Raw genomic sequence first — 15,220 nt, forward strand, 5'->3', positions numbered from 1 at the left:
GAGGATGTAGAAGAAACTATTTCTTATTTTTACTAACTATATTTTCGCCTTTATGGAGTTCAGGTTCTATTATTCCTACTCTATTAGTTTTTATTCTTCTTACTATCTGCATGTTTCTCTTTGCATTAACTTGACTTTAATTAATTAATTATTTATTTATTTATTTTTACCATATCCATCACATAGGGGTCACCACATATATACTCACTAGAGGGATTATTATTTCATAACAACTAGTTGTTACATTATGTCCTAGATACGGTAGATATGCCTTATACTTTAGATTTATTTTTATTTTAATTATTAAATTACGTTCTCTGTCGGGTCAACGATGTTCAATATATGCTTACATTTATAATATCTTCCTTTTGATTCAAAAATTTTTAACTACCTTTAATTGGTTTAGATTCAAATTACTTAATCTCTGGATTTTTTATATTTTATATATCTTAGCATATATTGATCATTACAGAAACAGAGAACTCCTTGTCATTTTTTGCCTTCAGTCTGGGTGGTTGGCCCCAGTTGAAGTCATCTAGATTATGGGTGGACAATGATAAGTTTAATATATATATATATATATATCCAAAGTATGTAAAATGCATAACCAATAAACTAAATATAATAAATATACAAAATTAAATATAATAAAAATACCAAATTTAATTTAATAAATAAATAAACCAACAGAGATCTGATTAATGCCATCTTGTATGATTTAACATTACATCCGTCTGTATATTATTTTATTATTTAAGATGTTAGTTTTAGTGGTAAAGTCTAATGGTGTATTTATAATCAAAATTTAGCAGGCTATAGTGTATACCGATTTTGATTATAAATACACCATTAGACTTTACCACTAAAACTAACATCTTAAATCTTCAATATTATAGAAAATATTTTATTTATATATGGAAATAATTAGGAATAATTGTTGATGATGATGTGTGAGATGGTGAGTTTTCTTGTATCACAGTTTCTATATATATAAAGAATTCAATTTGGAATCTGTATAATTATATATGGAAATAATTTTTTAAGAGACTTATTAAAAGTTTGTTATTCATAACAATTGGGTGTGGTCTTTAATGCTCTGCTAACCCACCACTTTACACACCCTAGTATTTCAAATTTTCAGAAAATTCCAGTCAGAGTTGTGATTTGTGTCTGCCCAGGACTTCAGTAGGGTGGAAGTAAAAAAATAATAAGAAAATAAAATTATATGAAGGCAACCACACACGTGCATCTACAACTAGAGCACACAAAGAGCGCTAACCTGTTCAATGATGAAGGTTGCTTCTGGGGAAGAAACGGAAGAACCCTAGGCATATCAACTAATTTGGTCATGCTGTGCCAGTTCACTTGGCACTTTATATGATCTTAACCCAACCCCAGATGCACAGGACTTATCAGGTGTCTTGCATGGAAAAAAATTTTATATGTTAATTGTTCGTTCAAGATTACTTTATAAAACTTTCTGTACCTTCCTAAATATAGATCTAGTTTTACTTAATTTGTTGTTAAAGTAACATTTTTGTTTTTCAGAGTAAGAGCATGAAAGAATCTGAAGGTCCCAAAGCACGTAATTTTGTGCTTTGCAGCATTTAGCACCTCAAAAGTGCCAATTGTCTCATGGTTATATTTCAATTCTGCATTGAATGATTGTCATTATAGTTTATTATTAGCATTAGCAGAGGTATATTATTCAAGAAAGCAAGCTTATTCAGCATCACCCAAAAAAAAAAATTCCCATTTCACCCATCCATTAGCTCCAAATGTTTGTCCATTTCTTCCTTGAATTTATTTAAGCTATCAACTTCCACGACAGATGGAAGTTTGTTCCAGCAATAACTTGCCGCTGGAAAGGCAAATTTCTGCACATCTATTCGGCAACTATCTTTCCTCGATTTCAGTTTATGCACTCTCAAGTTTGTAATCTGAACAAGAGGAAGAATCCCATCAGCATTGAGCCTGCTCAATCCATTCAAGGCACCTGCGAGGTGATCTGATACACCTCAATCAGATCACCTTGCAGGTGCCTAGTCTCCAGATGCTGCAATTTGCAGAACTTAAGCCTTTCTTCATAAGGGCAACCCTTTGTTCAATTCCCCAGTCTTGTTGTCCTCCACTGTACTTGCTGCAGAAACTCTACATCCTTCCTAATGTTGTTGTTGGTATTTGGCTTAACGACCCAAGGGCTACTGGGGCCAAATTCTGTCTAAATCCTTCCTAAAATGAGGCTTCCAGACCTGTATCAAGGTGTGGCCAGACCATTGACTTATACAAGGGGATAATAACCTCCTTATCCCTGCTAACAAATTTCCTGTATATCATTGACAAGCTCAATTACAGACAGTTCTCTTTCATTCTCCACTACCATGACTGTAACACCACACAGTTCAAGGTTACCCACTAATTACTTTCCCTAGTTTGTAAATATAGCATGATCCTCAGCCATGAATGAATTTTTTAAGGCTTTTGAAGGGAAATTTAGTTGAAAAAATGTGTGGAAGGCTCAACGTAGTTTATTCTCTACAACTCTTCTTGTAATGATTTTTTGTATAGAGTTTCATCAGGTTGTGAAATAAATAAGTACTCCAGTTTTTCAAGGTTTTTTTTTTTTTTTTTTTTTTTTTAATGCATGAATCATATAAAAATACATGTTTTGAGGGCTAAGAAATCTCAGGGGAGAAAAAAATCATACTTTTCTTTATATGTTTATAGTTATATTTTCCTGTTTATACTTTTCAGCACAACTACTAAATGTCTGTTTAAAAAATGAGGAATGCTTTTGTAGTCAAAAAACCCACAATGTGTGTCAATATTATATTTTAATTTCTTATTTTTTTATTTTGTTTATATTTTAATTCATGTAGAAGGCAGACAGTCTAACACAAATTAGATTTTCTACTTGAAACAAAAGTTCTGTTTATACTCTGTTACAACAACAACATAAGTCAGAGGTGTTTACAACTAACCATTCTGACAACACAGTCAGTACTGTATCTAGCAGTTATGCAGGCTAGAAGCATGGGAGACTCAGATGCATGTGCTACTACTGGACTCCTGTGCTAACCCTCTATCTTATGAAACAATTTGAAGGCTATGTCAAATTGTTGCAATTGGTCAGAAGGGATACAAAGAAGGAAATAGAAAGAACTACTGCTGTTATGTATATTTTTCATTTTTGTTTATACTAGGGTGGAGGGACACTATCTCGGCTGAGTTGAAGCCCAAACATACATTACACTTTAAACTAGCAAACTTTTAAAGTTTGATAGTTGTTAGTTATACAAACTTTTCAACAAACAATCTTTGAAAATAGAAATCTTGTTCATATAATAAAAAAAATTTAATTGGTACTTAATTATTTAAATTAATTATTTAATTGATTTAAATAATTAAAATTTAATTATTTATGTAACTAATTAATAATTAATTGTGTGAATAGTATTAATAGCAATTAATACTATTTACACAACTTAAAATGTAAAATTATAAAAATAACTTTTATAAATGTCATTTAAAAAAGGCTCAAATCATGAGTCTGAATGGAAGATATTCTGTGTATACACAATATTCTCACCCTAACTATTGGCAAGCTATATTTAAATTGCTTGATACAATGAGTAAAATATAAACAAGTTCCTTCACTATAATACATCTCATTCACGATAATAACTTGTAATGGATTCAACTTCCTACTCCAGATTTAATTAATAAATTTACCAAAGTGGTTAAAAATTGCTGATCACCTACAAGCAAATACAATTGTTTCATCTAAGAAAGCAACATTACCTTCTAATGCATATCTCAGGTCCACATATATATATAGAGCAAAATAGTATAACATACATACTATTGTCTCTGCATACCCACAAAAACATTTATCACAAGGCACCAAATTAAAATCTTAGTCTTTTATTTATGCCATATCCAATTAACATTAACACAGCAGCCTACAGGTCAACCACTGCCTTTTTCTCTTTATCGAACACCTCAACTGTGGGAATATTAATGTAAACAATCTAGCCTTACAAGAAATAGAAAAAAGAAAGACAGAGAGATCATCCTGCCTTTCTTGCTAAAGCCTTGGCCCTAACTCCCAAAATTTCTGAGGAGATATTTCTCTTATAAAATAGCTTGTTTGCTGAACCAAGGTGGAAGTTACCTGTCTAGGGCAGGGAAGTCTACGGCTAATGTGAGCCCTGATGCAGAGTACATGATGCCCCCTCACCCACCCATCTTGTTTATGTGTTTACATGTGCATGCCCATTCACATGTAGATGTGAATGTTAAAAACCAACAAATCAATTCTAACATAATAAATCGATAAGATAAAAAATTAATAAAATAAAAACATTTTATTATTTTAAGTTTAGAGGCTTTTTTGCCAATTATTAAAAATGAATTGAACTAATTAAAAAAGGTAATATTCGGGTCCTGGCCAGGCCCCTTGAAGAACTGTCGGTGTGGGTACAATAGGTCTTAACCCTTTCCCCCGTCAGACTTGGGCTGGGATGACACAAAAGAATAAAATTTTCTACTCAGAAATGTAACATCTTCAGAGTACTAAGCAGCAGCATGCACATTATTGCTGTTCACTACTTGTGAACAATCATTTTCCTTTAAAATTGTTTGATACCATCTTAATATCTACACGTTTAAACATCTATTTTAAAAGAATCAAGAGTTATCACTATGGTGAGAATTCATTAAAACATTCAAAGACATCATAATATTGTGTGAAATGGCTTTCAGTAAAGAGAAGAGGGTAGCAAGAGGGGATATATTTCACCAAGCCAATGACTTTGCCTGGTGGTCATTACTAAAATCTGCATTAAGAACTAGTCCACATTTGAATTCAATTACAGCAGACTCTCGATTTACGAGGATCGGATCAACCGGGACACTTCAAGACTCCAAATTTAAAACAAAATAAATAAAAAAATTAAAAAATCAACCAGAAATCATAAAATTAAAGTAATAATAGAATACGTATAAACAGATATTCTGCAAGTCATAAATAAGCAACAAGAAGTGGCGTTATAAGTCATCGCTGGGAGATTAATCTGCCTATTATCGCTGTCTTCTTCCACAGCTAAAAAAAAAGGGGGAGGGGAGAGAAAGAGACCAAATGTTAAGTTTATTTTAGTGTGTTGCATCGATGTTCCGTCGCACCGCAAAAAGACAAATTTTGTTTTGTTATTTATATCAGGGATGTCAAAATTTTTTTTAATAGTAAATATATATATTTTTTTGTTTAGAAATCGCAAATATGATGGGTAAATGGGCAAAAGAGTTCCACTTTCATTTAAACAGGAAAAGACTTGAAATTATTCAAAAGTTCTCTAATAATGGTTCTCTAATGAACATTATAATGTTGGTGACCAAACCATATGCAATATTGTAAAAAATAAAAGGAAGCTATTAGATTTAAAATCGACATCGCAAAAATAAAGGGAAGCATCATATTGGACACACAAGTAGAATGTGGTCAGTTTTTTATTCATCGCCATGTTTTTTATGTAGGTTGCTTAACATTTTTCGATACAGTAAGTCCCCGACTTAAACAACTACGGATTTATGTAATGTTTCCAATCATTTTTTTTTTTTATTTTTATTTTAGGATTTTAAAATCTAAAACAACAAAAAAAAATAATAATAATGATAATAAGCAATCAATAACGATGATCACAGCACACACAAATTGCACAGATGAGATCGGAATAACAAACAAATATAATTAGCAATAAAATAAAATAAAAATATAACGATTATGCAGATAATTAACTCTAATTTTAGTCTATTAGTTAGTCTTGAAGTTACATGATTCAGAGGACGTTGCTTTCTGTGGTTTTATAAACTAAATTTATTTAGTTCGTCTTGCAGTTATCTGAACTGAGAGGGCACTGTTGTCGTTATTTGTTTTATAATACGTAACGTGCTCAAATAATTCATTCTTTATACTCAGTACAGAATAGGGTGGTAGGCTGCATGTTCCTATTTATTCTTTTTGTTTTAAGTGGTTATTTTTTAATTTAATTTAACTGTTCTGTAATGAAAGACCGCAATTTATTACTATATCAGATAGGATGAATTATTTTAATTATTATAAAATTCTTACAAATGTCAATTTTATTTAAATATTCTTACATTTGGTAACAGTTATTTCTTTTTATTTCCTTACTATTATCTCCAATTGTAATTCTATATTTCTTCATTATTGTAATCCTGTTTTTGTCCATTAAATACAATTCTTTAACTCTTTGTAGTTACACAGGATCCCTCACTAAAGGGTTGGGCAGTCATGCTCCCGGTACATCCCAAGTACCATGATAAAAAGCTATTTTCTTTGTTTTTCACTTTTTACTTTCTAACTCTAAAATTTCATACCTCTAGAAGATCTATTAGAGCAATTCGAGGGAAACTGAGGTACTATTACTATACATATTTTTACCTCCTTTCTCCTTATGTCAGCATAAGCCTTCTTTTGCACATGTACAAAATAAATAAAAACCACCACAACTCATGTGAAAATTATGGTTGGCACTGTTTTTCTGTATTATATTCTGTATATTTGTTTCAAAGCTATCTGTCAGAATAGCTGTTATCTTCCCTGTTTGCTGTTAAATTTAACATTTAGCATAGATTGCCTTCATGTTTAATTATTTGGACCTAGTTAAACAGGCAGTAACAATCAGAAACAGATTGCCTCACTAATTATTGGTGGGATATATTGAATGATGTTAGCCCTCGAAAAATGCCATTCAATGAATCAGCTATCAATAATTAGCTGCATAATCATTATATTTCTTCTTTTATTTTATTGCTAATTATATGTTTATTATTAGGGTATAGAAATGTAAACCAACACGGGCTATCTTAGTCTTTAGAGGTTCTTTTCGCCGTATGGCCTGCTGAGTACTTTTATGCCAATGTTTTAATACACTTTGAATACTTATATAGTACCAATTAGATTACAGGCTAATGCAATGTTCAATCTACAATTGATGGCATTAATCTGATCTGACATAACTTTTACATCTATTAAATTATTTCATAATAGATTTAAAAAAAAAAATATATATATATATATATAGAGAGATAGAGAGAGAGCGAATGTGCCAATTTACGCATGTGCGTGCACTGTTATGTTTGTTTATTTGGTTTTTTTTTTTTTTTTTTTTTTTTTTAGGAGCATTAGCAACTAAGGCCATATTGCTCCAGGGATATGCAGTGGTCATTCCCTGACCTATCCGCATCCTCCGTATTTGGTGGTCATGGGCTCGAACCCCGGTCTAATCAAGAAGCGTGTGCTACGCACTGCTGCTCCTGCCCACGGAGGCGCCTCTGTCTCTCTCTCTCTCTCTCTCTCTCTCTCTATGTGTGTGTGTGTGTGTGTGTGTGTGTGTGTGTGTGTGTGTGTGTGTGTGTGTGTGTGTGTGTGTGTGTGTGTGTGTGTGTGTGCGTGTGTGTGTGTGTGCACGCGCGCGTGTGCATGCGTAAATTCTTTCTTGATATCAGCATGAGCATAGGCATATAATGCAAGAAAGCACAAATTTATACAGCAACAGCCAAAGAGAGAGAAAGAAAAAAAAAAACTTCCCATTTCACCCACCCATTGATTCCAAACCTTTGTCTAGCTCTGCCTTTATTTTCTTAAATTTTTTATTTATTTATTTATTTATTTAAGCTATAAACTTACACAACAACAGATGGAAGTGATGCAAGTAAGAAAGCTTATGTAGCATCATCAAAAAAAAAAAACTTTCACACATCCATTCCCTCTAAAAGTTTGTCCAGTTCCTCCTTGAATTTATTTAAGCTATCAACTTCCACAGTGACAAATGGAAGTTTGTTCCAGCAATCAACTACCTGCTGGCTAAAGGCAAATTTCCGCACATCTATTCTACAACTGTCTTTCGTCAATTTGAATTTATGGCCCCTCAGGTTTGTAATCTGAGTAGGAGGAAAAATCCCATCAGAATTGAGCTTCCTCAACCCATTCAAGGCTTTATACACCTCAATCACATCACCACGCAGGTACCTAGTCTCCAAACACTGCAATTTTTCTAGCAATCAACTAACTACTTGGCTAAAGGCAAATTTCTGCACATCTATTCAACACTGTCTTTCCTCAATTTGCATTTATGCCCCTCGGGTTTGTAATCTGAGCAATAGAAAGAATCCTATGAGCATTGAGCCTGCTCAAATCCATTCAACACCTTATACACCTCAATCAGATCACCTTGCAGGTGCCTAATCTACAGAAACTGCAATTAGCAGCACTTAAGCCTTTATTGGAAGACTACCCTTTCGTTCCCCTCACCAATCTCGTTGCCCTTTTCTGTACTCACTGTAGCAACTCTATGCCCTTCCTAAAATGAGGCCTCCAGACCTGTATGTAGTACTCAAGGCATTGCCTAATCATCGCCTTATACAAAGGGATAATCACTTCCTTATCCCTGCTAGCAAAATTCCTGTATATTATTGACAACCCCATGACCTGCTCTCGTACCCTGCTTGCACTGCTCTCAGAAAACTTCATAACTGACTGCACAATTACCCCCAAGTCTTTTTCATTCTCCACTACCCTGAGTATAGTACCACACAGTTCGTACATTTTTCTGTTGTTACTGCTACGCATATGTAGAACTTTGCATTTGTCAATGTTAAACTTCAGTTGCCATTTCTCAGCCCATCTTTCCACAATTTTTTAAATCCTGGTGCAGTAGCAGCATACTGCCATTAACAACCCTGCCAACCTCTGTAACATTTCCAAACTTCGACATTAAGCCTGATATACCTTCATCAATATCATTGATGAATATACAAAACAACAATATACAAAACAATGGGCCCAACACTGAATGCTGGGGGACATAAAATGGCGTTTTGTGCCATGCTACTTCTAAAAATTTTGAGCACTCTTCTGCTCACTGCCAGAGTAAAAAAAAAAAATACTATCCCACCGGCATTTTATGCCAATGATCACTCTGTTATACTATTTCAGAAAGTAATACAATTATTTTATTTTATTTTTAGAATATATCCTGAAAATTTATCATGCCTATGCCATATTGAACAGCAACATGCTTTGTGGCAGTCAGTACTGTACTCCCAATCAAGACTTCCCTTTGCCCAAAACTGGATTTATCAAGGTTAAGTTGGTCCAGGATCCCAAGGTTATGGAGAACACCCGGGATTACTATTAGTCCAGTAGAACCATTGTTACCTTATTTTATATCCTCTTTAAAAAAAAAAAAAGCCCAAGATTTACTAAATCTGACACTAGTAATGTTTGATTTTTAATTCAAGGATTATTTCCAGTTCCAAATTTTCCAGCCACAATGCTGGTGAAATAAAATATACATATTCCTCAACATTATTTATTTAAATCTTTATATATTTTTACCTGCAATATGAGAATGCTAATGAAGTGCATTAAGCAGCCTCTAGCGTGACATGGCCTGTTTCGGCAGAAAGGAATTCTATACATTCTAAAAAGCTTATGATTAACCACTCTACATCTATAACAAGTTTATTCAATTTTTATTTTATTTTATTTTACTTCTAGTAATTATTTTTTCCCCAATCTGAGAATTATTATTATTTTTAATTCTAATTTTCTAACTACGTTAGTACAATATAACATCCAGGTATCAGAGCCTTTTATTGCAGAGTGCATTTTTTTTTTTTTTTTAACACAAAAGTTTGATCAGGAGAGATCCTTTACTTTTATTATTGAAGTTTCCATTCAAGAGAGAAGTCTGATTTGTGAAGTTTTCCTTCTCTAGTTCTTTCTTCAGTTCTTGAGTTGGTAAGTTGACTGTCATAGCACAGGGCCACACTCTCACAAACCATACTTTTGACAAGGGTTAGAGGTTACTGAAATACAGTCAGTCCTTGTATAGCACGATAGTTGTGTTCCTAGAAACTCTCATGCAATGCAAAATCATGCAATATAAACAACAGGCCCAATGGGAAAAATAGGGTTAGGTGCCGACCACCCAAGATTGAACACACATTTGCAACCAAAACATTACCAAACACAATAAATAATCGTAAAAAAATAACTTACGTATTTTATTAAGACTATTACGTAATAAAATATCGCTAATGCTTTTGCTTCTTTCATAAGCAAACTTGTTTTTTGTTTGATTTTTCTATCCAGATGACAGCTGTTCCATCTCTTCCAATTCTTTGTGTCTTAATCTAATGGATTTTAATTACACTTTGAGTTGTTCCTGCTATGAAAGTTTTTATTTTCTCTGCATTCTTTGTAATATCACATGGTCTTTCATTTCGCTGAAAGTGTTTCACAATTTCATATTTTTTTCTCTATTGACAGAGGCGGACTGGCCATAAGCCTTATCAGGGAAACCCTGGTGGGCCGGGGGCCTCACACCATAAACACTAGTGTGAGGCTACTGCAAATTTAAGAATTTTTGACCCAGTCCGCCTCTGTTTATCGATATTGCTTTTCTTTTTCTCTCTGAATTTGTAGTGTCTTCACCAGGATGCTTCCCTTTCACACTTTTTAAGTATTTCACTCATTTTTAGGGAATAAAGCACAATTACAAAATGAGGAGGCAAGCTTGATTCACATAAACAAAGCTGTGCGCATGTATCAGCTGAATAAACAACACCGTAAAGGCAGAGACACTATTAACACCTCACTAGCTCACATTTTACTAAAGCACATTTCTGGGGGTTACTACCATAAAACAATTTCCAGTTGCGTTCCTGCTAGTGGAATCTGTTATAAACTGGTAGTAAACTAGATCTAATTGCATCTGCGATAATAGCGATAGCTGGAATTTTAAGTTATTATGGTGAAATGTGTTTTCCCTTCACTGATATAAAAATCATAAATACATCTTCTCTTCATTCCTATCGCGTTGTGTTCAGTTGGGGTGATTCCGCATCCGACTGCCATTTCTTGTAAACACAAAGGCGAATCGTGCATAAGTGAATTCGGTTCATGTTATATACGATATCGTTCCCATATTTATAAATCGTGTATGATCGAATTCGTGTAGTGTAAACATGTGTTATATGAGGACTGACTGTACTATTTCCTTCAAGAGTTTTGTATTGAAAATTTGGTTCCTAACAAGATGGAAACCAGTGGACAAATTCTTAATATAATTCTCATTCTATTTTACTTTTTATTTTATTGCAATCTCATAAACATTAAGGCAGAGAAGATAGACTCAGAAAACTTTCAGTACCTTTGTCCATGCTTTCCAATGTATTTATTCAAATCCAACACACAATATCATTAAAGAATTAGCAAAAATCTTGGTTCAGATATATTTCTTACACATTAATTAGTATTATAATGGGGGGGGGGAACACCATTTATACACAACCTGTTGCCAAAAAGTGCCTGCCCAATTATGCTTTCAGCTTCATCAGACTATCCACCTCAACTACTATTACAAGCAATTCATTGCAATGAATCATTCCCTACTTGAGAAGATCCTATATATATCACAAACAGGATACTATGTCTTCTTAGCCATCCTGTTTACAATGTATGGAAAATTTTGTGTCTGATTGAATAGTAACCCCAAATTCTTTTTCTTCCTGGGCCACTTTTAACTGCACTCCTCCCTCCCCTCCCCCAAATCCCAGCTTGTAAGTAACTCCTGGTTGTCTGTTCCCTAAGAGCAAAACCTTTCATTTTGAAGCAATACACTTCAGTCGCTACTTTTGTGACCATTTGTTCAACCAATCTAAGTCATCCTGAAGCAAAATGGTCTGGTTCTTGTCATTAACCACCTTTCCTACCTTTAAATTGATAAAATATTTATTATAAACACCCTTCCTAATTTTAAACTAATAAAGTATTTAAGAAAATGACTTACATGTAATGATAGCCTTCAAATCCGATTCTCGTCCACCTTTCAGATCAACTGAAAAGTGTGCTGGATGATCAATGGGTATTAAGTCTAAACTATTCAAATCAACAGAGAATCGTGATGCATCTACGGACTCCAGGATAAGTGGACAGCCTATACAAGCAGAATTAAATCAAATTTATAAATATCAATAGTTCACACACACACACACACACACACACACACACACACACACACACACACACACACACACACACACACACACACACAGAGAGAGAGAGAGAGAGAGAGAGAGAGAGAGAGAGAGAGAGAGAGAGAGAGAGAGAGAGAGAGAGAGAGAGAGAGAGAGAATAATCGATAAATAAGTGTAACATTCGATTACTAGAACGCCACACCTAGAAGTAAAAGTTCAAAAATAAGAAAAGCAGCAAGGAAGCAATAAGAGTTAACAGCAAAAGAACAATTATAATTAAATTTCTTATGCTAAATAAATTATTAGTTATATTTATACTATTACTTCTAAAAAAAAAAGTAAAAGTAATATTATTAATATAATTTGGGTTGGGGGGTTATAAATCGAAAGAGAAGGCCAAAATAAATAAGGATAACTTCATTGTAAAAAAGGAGCATAAATTAAAAATAATTCAAAGGATAGATTATTATCACAAACTTCATCAAGGAACTATTCTTACCAAAACTAAAGAACTAAAATAGTCTTGGGCAGAAAACATAGCTCGAAGACATGAGGACAGATGGACTAAGAAAATAACAGTTTAACAGTAACCGCAGGCAGAGGTGAAGGTGATTCTTGCACAACTTCTATTAGAATAAGAAGCGACCTGGAGCGAGGGGTGTTGGGGGTTTCAGGGACGGATGGCAGTCATCCTGGAATAGTTGGGTATATGGGATGTGTTAGGGTAACAAGGAATAGGCATAGGAGCATGTATGCTTGCATGTATACCAATGCTAGAAGTATAGTAAATAAATTTGATGAATTTGAAGTGTTGGTCAGGACATCAAAGGCGGATATTGTTGGGATAGCAGAGACGTGGTGTCACAAAGATATAAGGAATGCAGAACTGGAATTTGGGGAGTACAATGTGTACAGAAAGGATAGACAGGACAGAAAGGGAGGAGGTGTTATGCTGTTAATTAAGAAAAACATAAAATCAAAAGAAGTGCATCCAGTTGATATAGATGGACAGTGCACTGTTGAGTCAGTTTGGTGTGACATAAGCACTGCAAAAGCAAAAATAAGAGTAGGAGTGTGTTATAGGCCTAATGACTCGAATGAGTACAATGAACAATTGTACAGAGAAATAGAGTGGGCCAGTAAATCAGAATGTCTTATAATGGGGGATTTTAACTTCCCAGATATTGACTGGAACTTGTGGGTTGGTCACTCACACACTAGTCAGATTTTTGTGGATTTATTGGATGATTGTTTTCTGCAGCAGCAGCATGTTCGAGAGGCAACCAGAGAAAGTAATACTCTTGATCTGGTTATCAGCAGTGATCATTCGTGTATTAAGAATTTGCAGATAAAGGAACCACTAGGTGGCAGTGATCACAGTGTGCTGAAGTGGGATTTACTCAAAGAGGTAACTACCGTCAGGGGTAAAGGAAAGGGTTTTTGCTTCCGTAAAGGGGAGTACAGTGGTCTCAGACAGTTTTTAAATTCTGTACAGTGGGATCGACTGACGATGTTACAAACAGTAAATTCTAAGTGGGAAGCATTCAAGGAATTAATCGTGGAAGCTACTAGACTTTTCATACCGATGAAGAAATATTGTTCAAGGTTTAGGCCTAAATGGTTATCAAATGAACTAATGAGACTCGTGACAGAGAAGAAAAATGCATGGGATGCAGAAGCCTGTAGCAGATATAAGCTAGTCTGTAATCAGGTCACAAAGGAGGTTCGGCAGGCAAAGGCGGATTACGAGAAATCTTTGGCAAAAGATGCTAAGAAAAACAGCAAGGATTTCTTTACTTATATAAACTCTAAAAGGAAGGGGCTGAATATGATTGGTCCACTTGACATCGATGGTTCGACTGTTGATGATCCTGCTCAGATAGCAAACAAACTGAATGAGTATTTTGCATCTACATTCACACGTGAGGAATCATTACAGTTTGAAAATGGAAGAAGGTCATCAAATTGCAGCAGTGTGCTTAATGATTTTGTAATAACTGAGAGCAAAGTGGAGGAGAAATTGTTGAAGTTAAACATAAGAAAGGCACCTGGGGCGGATGGGATCTATCCAGTTATATTAAAGGAGGGGGCAAAGCAACTAAGCAAACCCTTAGCCATAATTATGAGAGCATCCTTGGATTCAGGGGAGGTTCCCACGGACTGGAGATGTGCAAATGTATCCCCAATTCACAAAGGAGGTTCGAAGGGTGACACGAATAATTACAGACCAGTTAGTTTAACTTCTGTTCCGGGTAAAATAATGGAGTCACTGGTTAAAGATGCATTGCAGGATCATCTAGACAAGACTGCAGCAATAATTCAGACACAGCATGGGTTTGTTAAGGGAAAGTCTTGTCTGACAAATTTGATTGGTTATTATGATGTGGTCACAAAGGAACTGGATGCAAAAAATAATTTTGATATCATATACTTGGATTTCAGGAAAGCTTTTGACACTGTTGCGCATGGAAGACTACTGTACAAATTGGAGCAGAATGGTATTAAGGGTAAGTTGCTACAATGGATAAAAGGATGGTTAAGTGGGAGAAGACAGAGGGTGGTAATCAATGGGTGCTGCTCTTCGTGGACTAATGTTATTAGTGGAGTCCCACAGGGTTCGGTGTTGGGTCCACTGTTGTTTTGTATATTTATCAATGATATTGATGAAGGTATATCAGGCTTAATGTCGAAGTTTGCAGATGACACGAAGGTTGGCAGGGTTGTTAATGACAGTAATGGCAGTGTGCTACTGCAACAGGATCTAGATAATTTGGGCAGATGGGCTAAGAAGTGGCAACTGAAATTTAACCTTGACAAATGCAAAGTACTGCATATGGGTAGAAGTAACCCCAGAGAAACGTACCAACTGTGTGGTACTACACTTAAGGTGGTAGAAAATGAAAAAGACCTGGGAGTAATTGTGCAGTCGGATATGAAGTTTTCTGAGCAATGTAGACAGGCTGCTAGGGCAGGTCATGGGGTTTTGTCAATGATATATAGGAATTTTGCTAGCAGGGAAAAGGAGGTGATTGTCCCTCTGTATAAGGCAATGGTCAGGCCACGCCTTGAGTACTGCGTACAGGTCTGGAGGCCTCATTTTAGGAAGGATGTAGATTTGCTTGAGCGTGTACAGAGAAGAGCAACACGATTGGTG

At 34.8% G+C, this 15,220-nt stretch overlaps 1 protein-coding gene across 2 annotated transcripts in view; it reads right to left on the bottom strand.

The window, feature by feature from the left end:
- The window catches only part of jbug (filamin-type immunoglobulin domains fbug), a 1,114,928-nt gene that overhangs the window by 709,801 nt on the left and 389,907 nt on the right, over positions 1 to 15,220 (bottom strand). For both annotated transcript variants that reach the window (XM_090381438.1, XM_090381439.1), the window contains exon 19: positions 11,880 to 12,026. In XM_090381438.1, the coding sequence (XP_090237564.1) occupies positions 11,880 to 12,026 (147 nt within the window). The remainder of the gene's footprint in view (positions 1 to 11,879; positions 12,027 to 15,220) is intronic.

Source organism: Mastigoproctus giganteus, chromosome 9, assembly GCF_048544385.1.
Source record: "Mastigoproctus giganteus isolate SK-2022 chromosome 9, ASM4854438v1, whole genome shotgun sequence".
In the NCBI taxonomy this organism is placed as follows: domain Eukaryota; kingdom Metazoa; phylum Arthropoda; class Arachnida; order Uropygi; family Thelyphonidae; genus Mastigoproctus; species Mastigoproctus giganteus.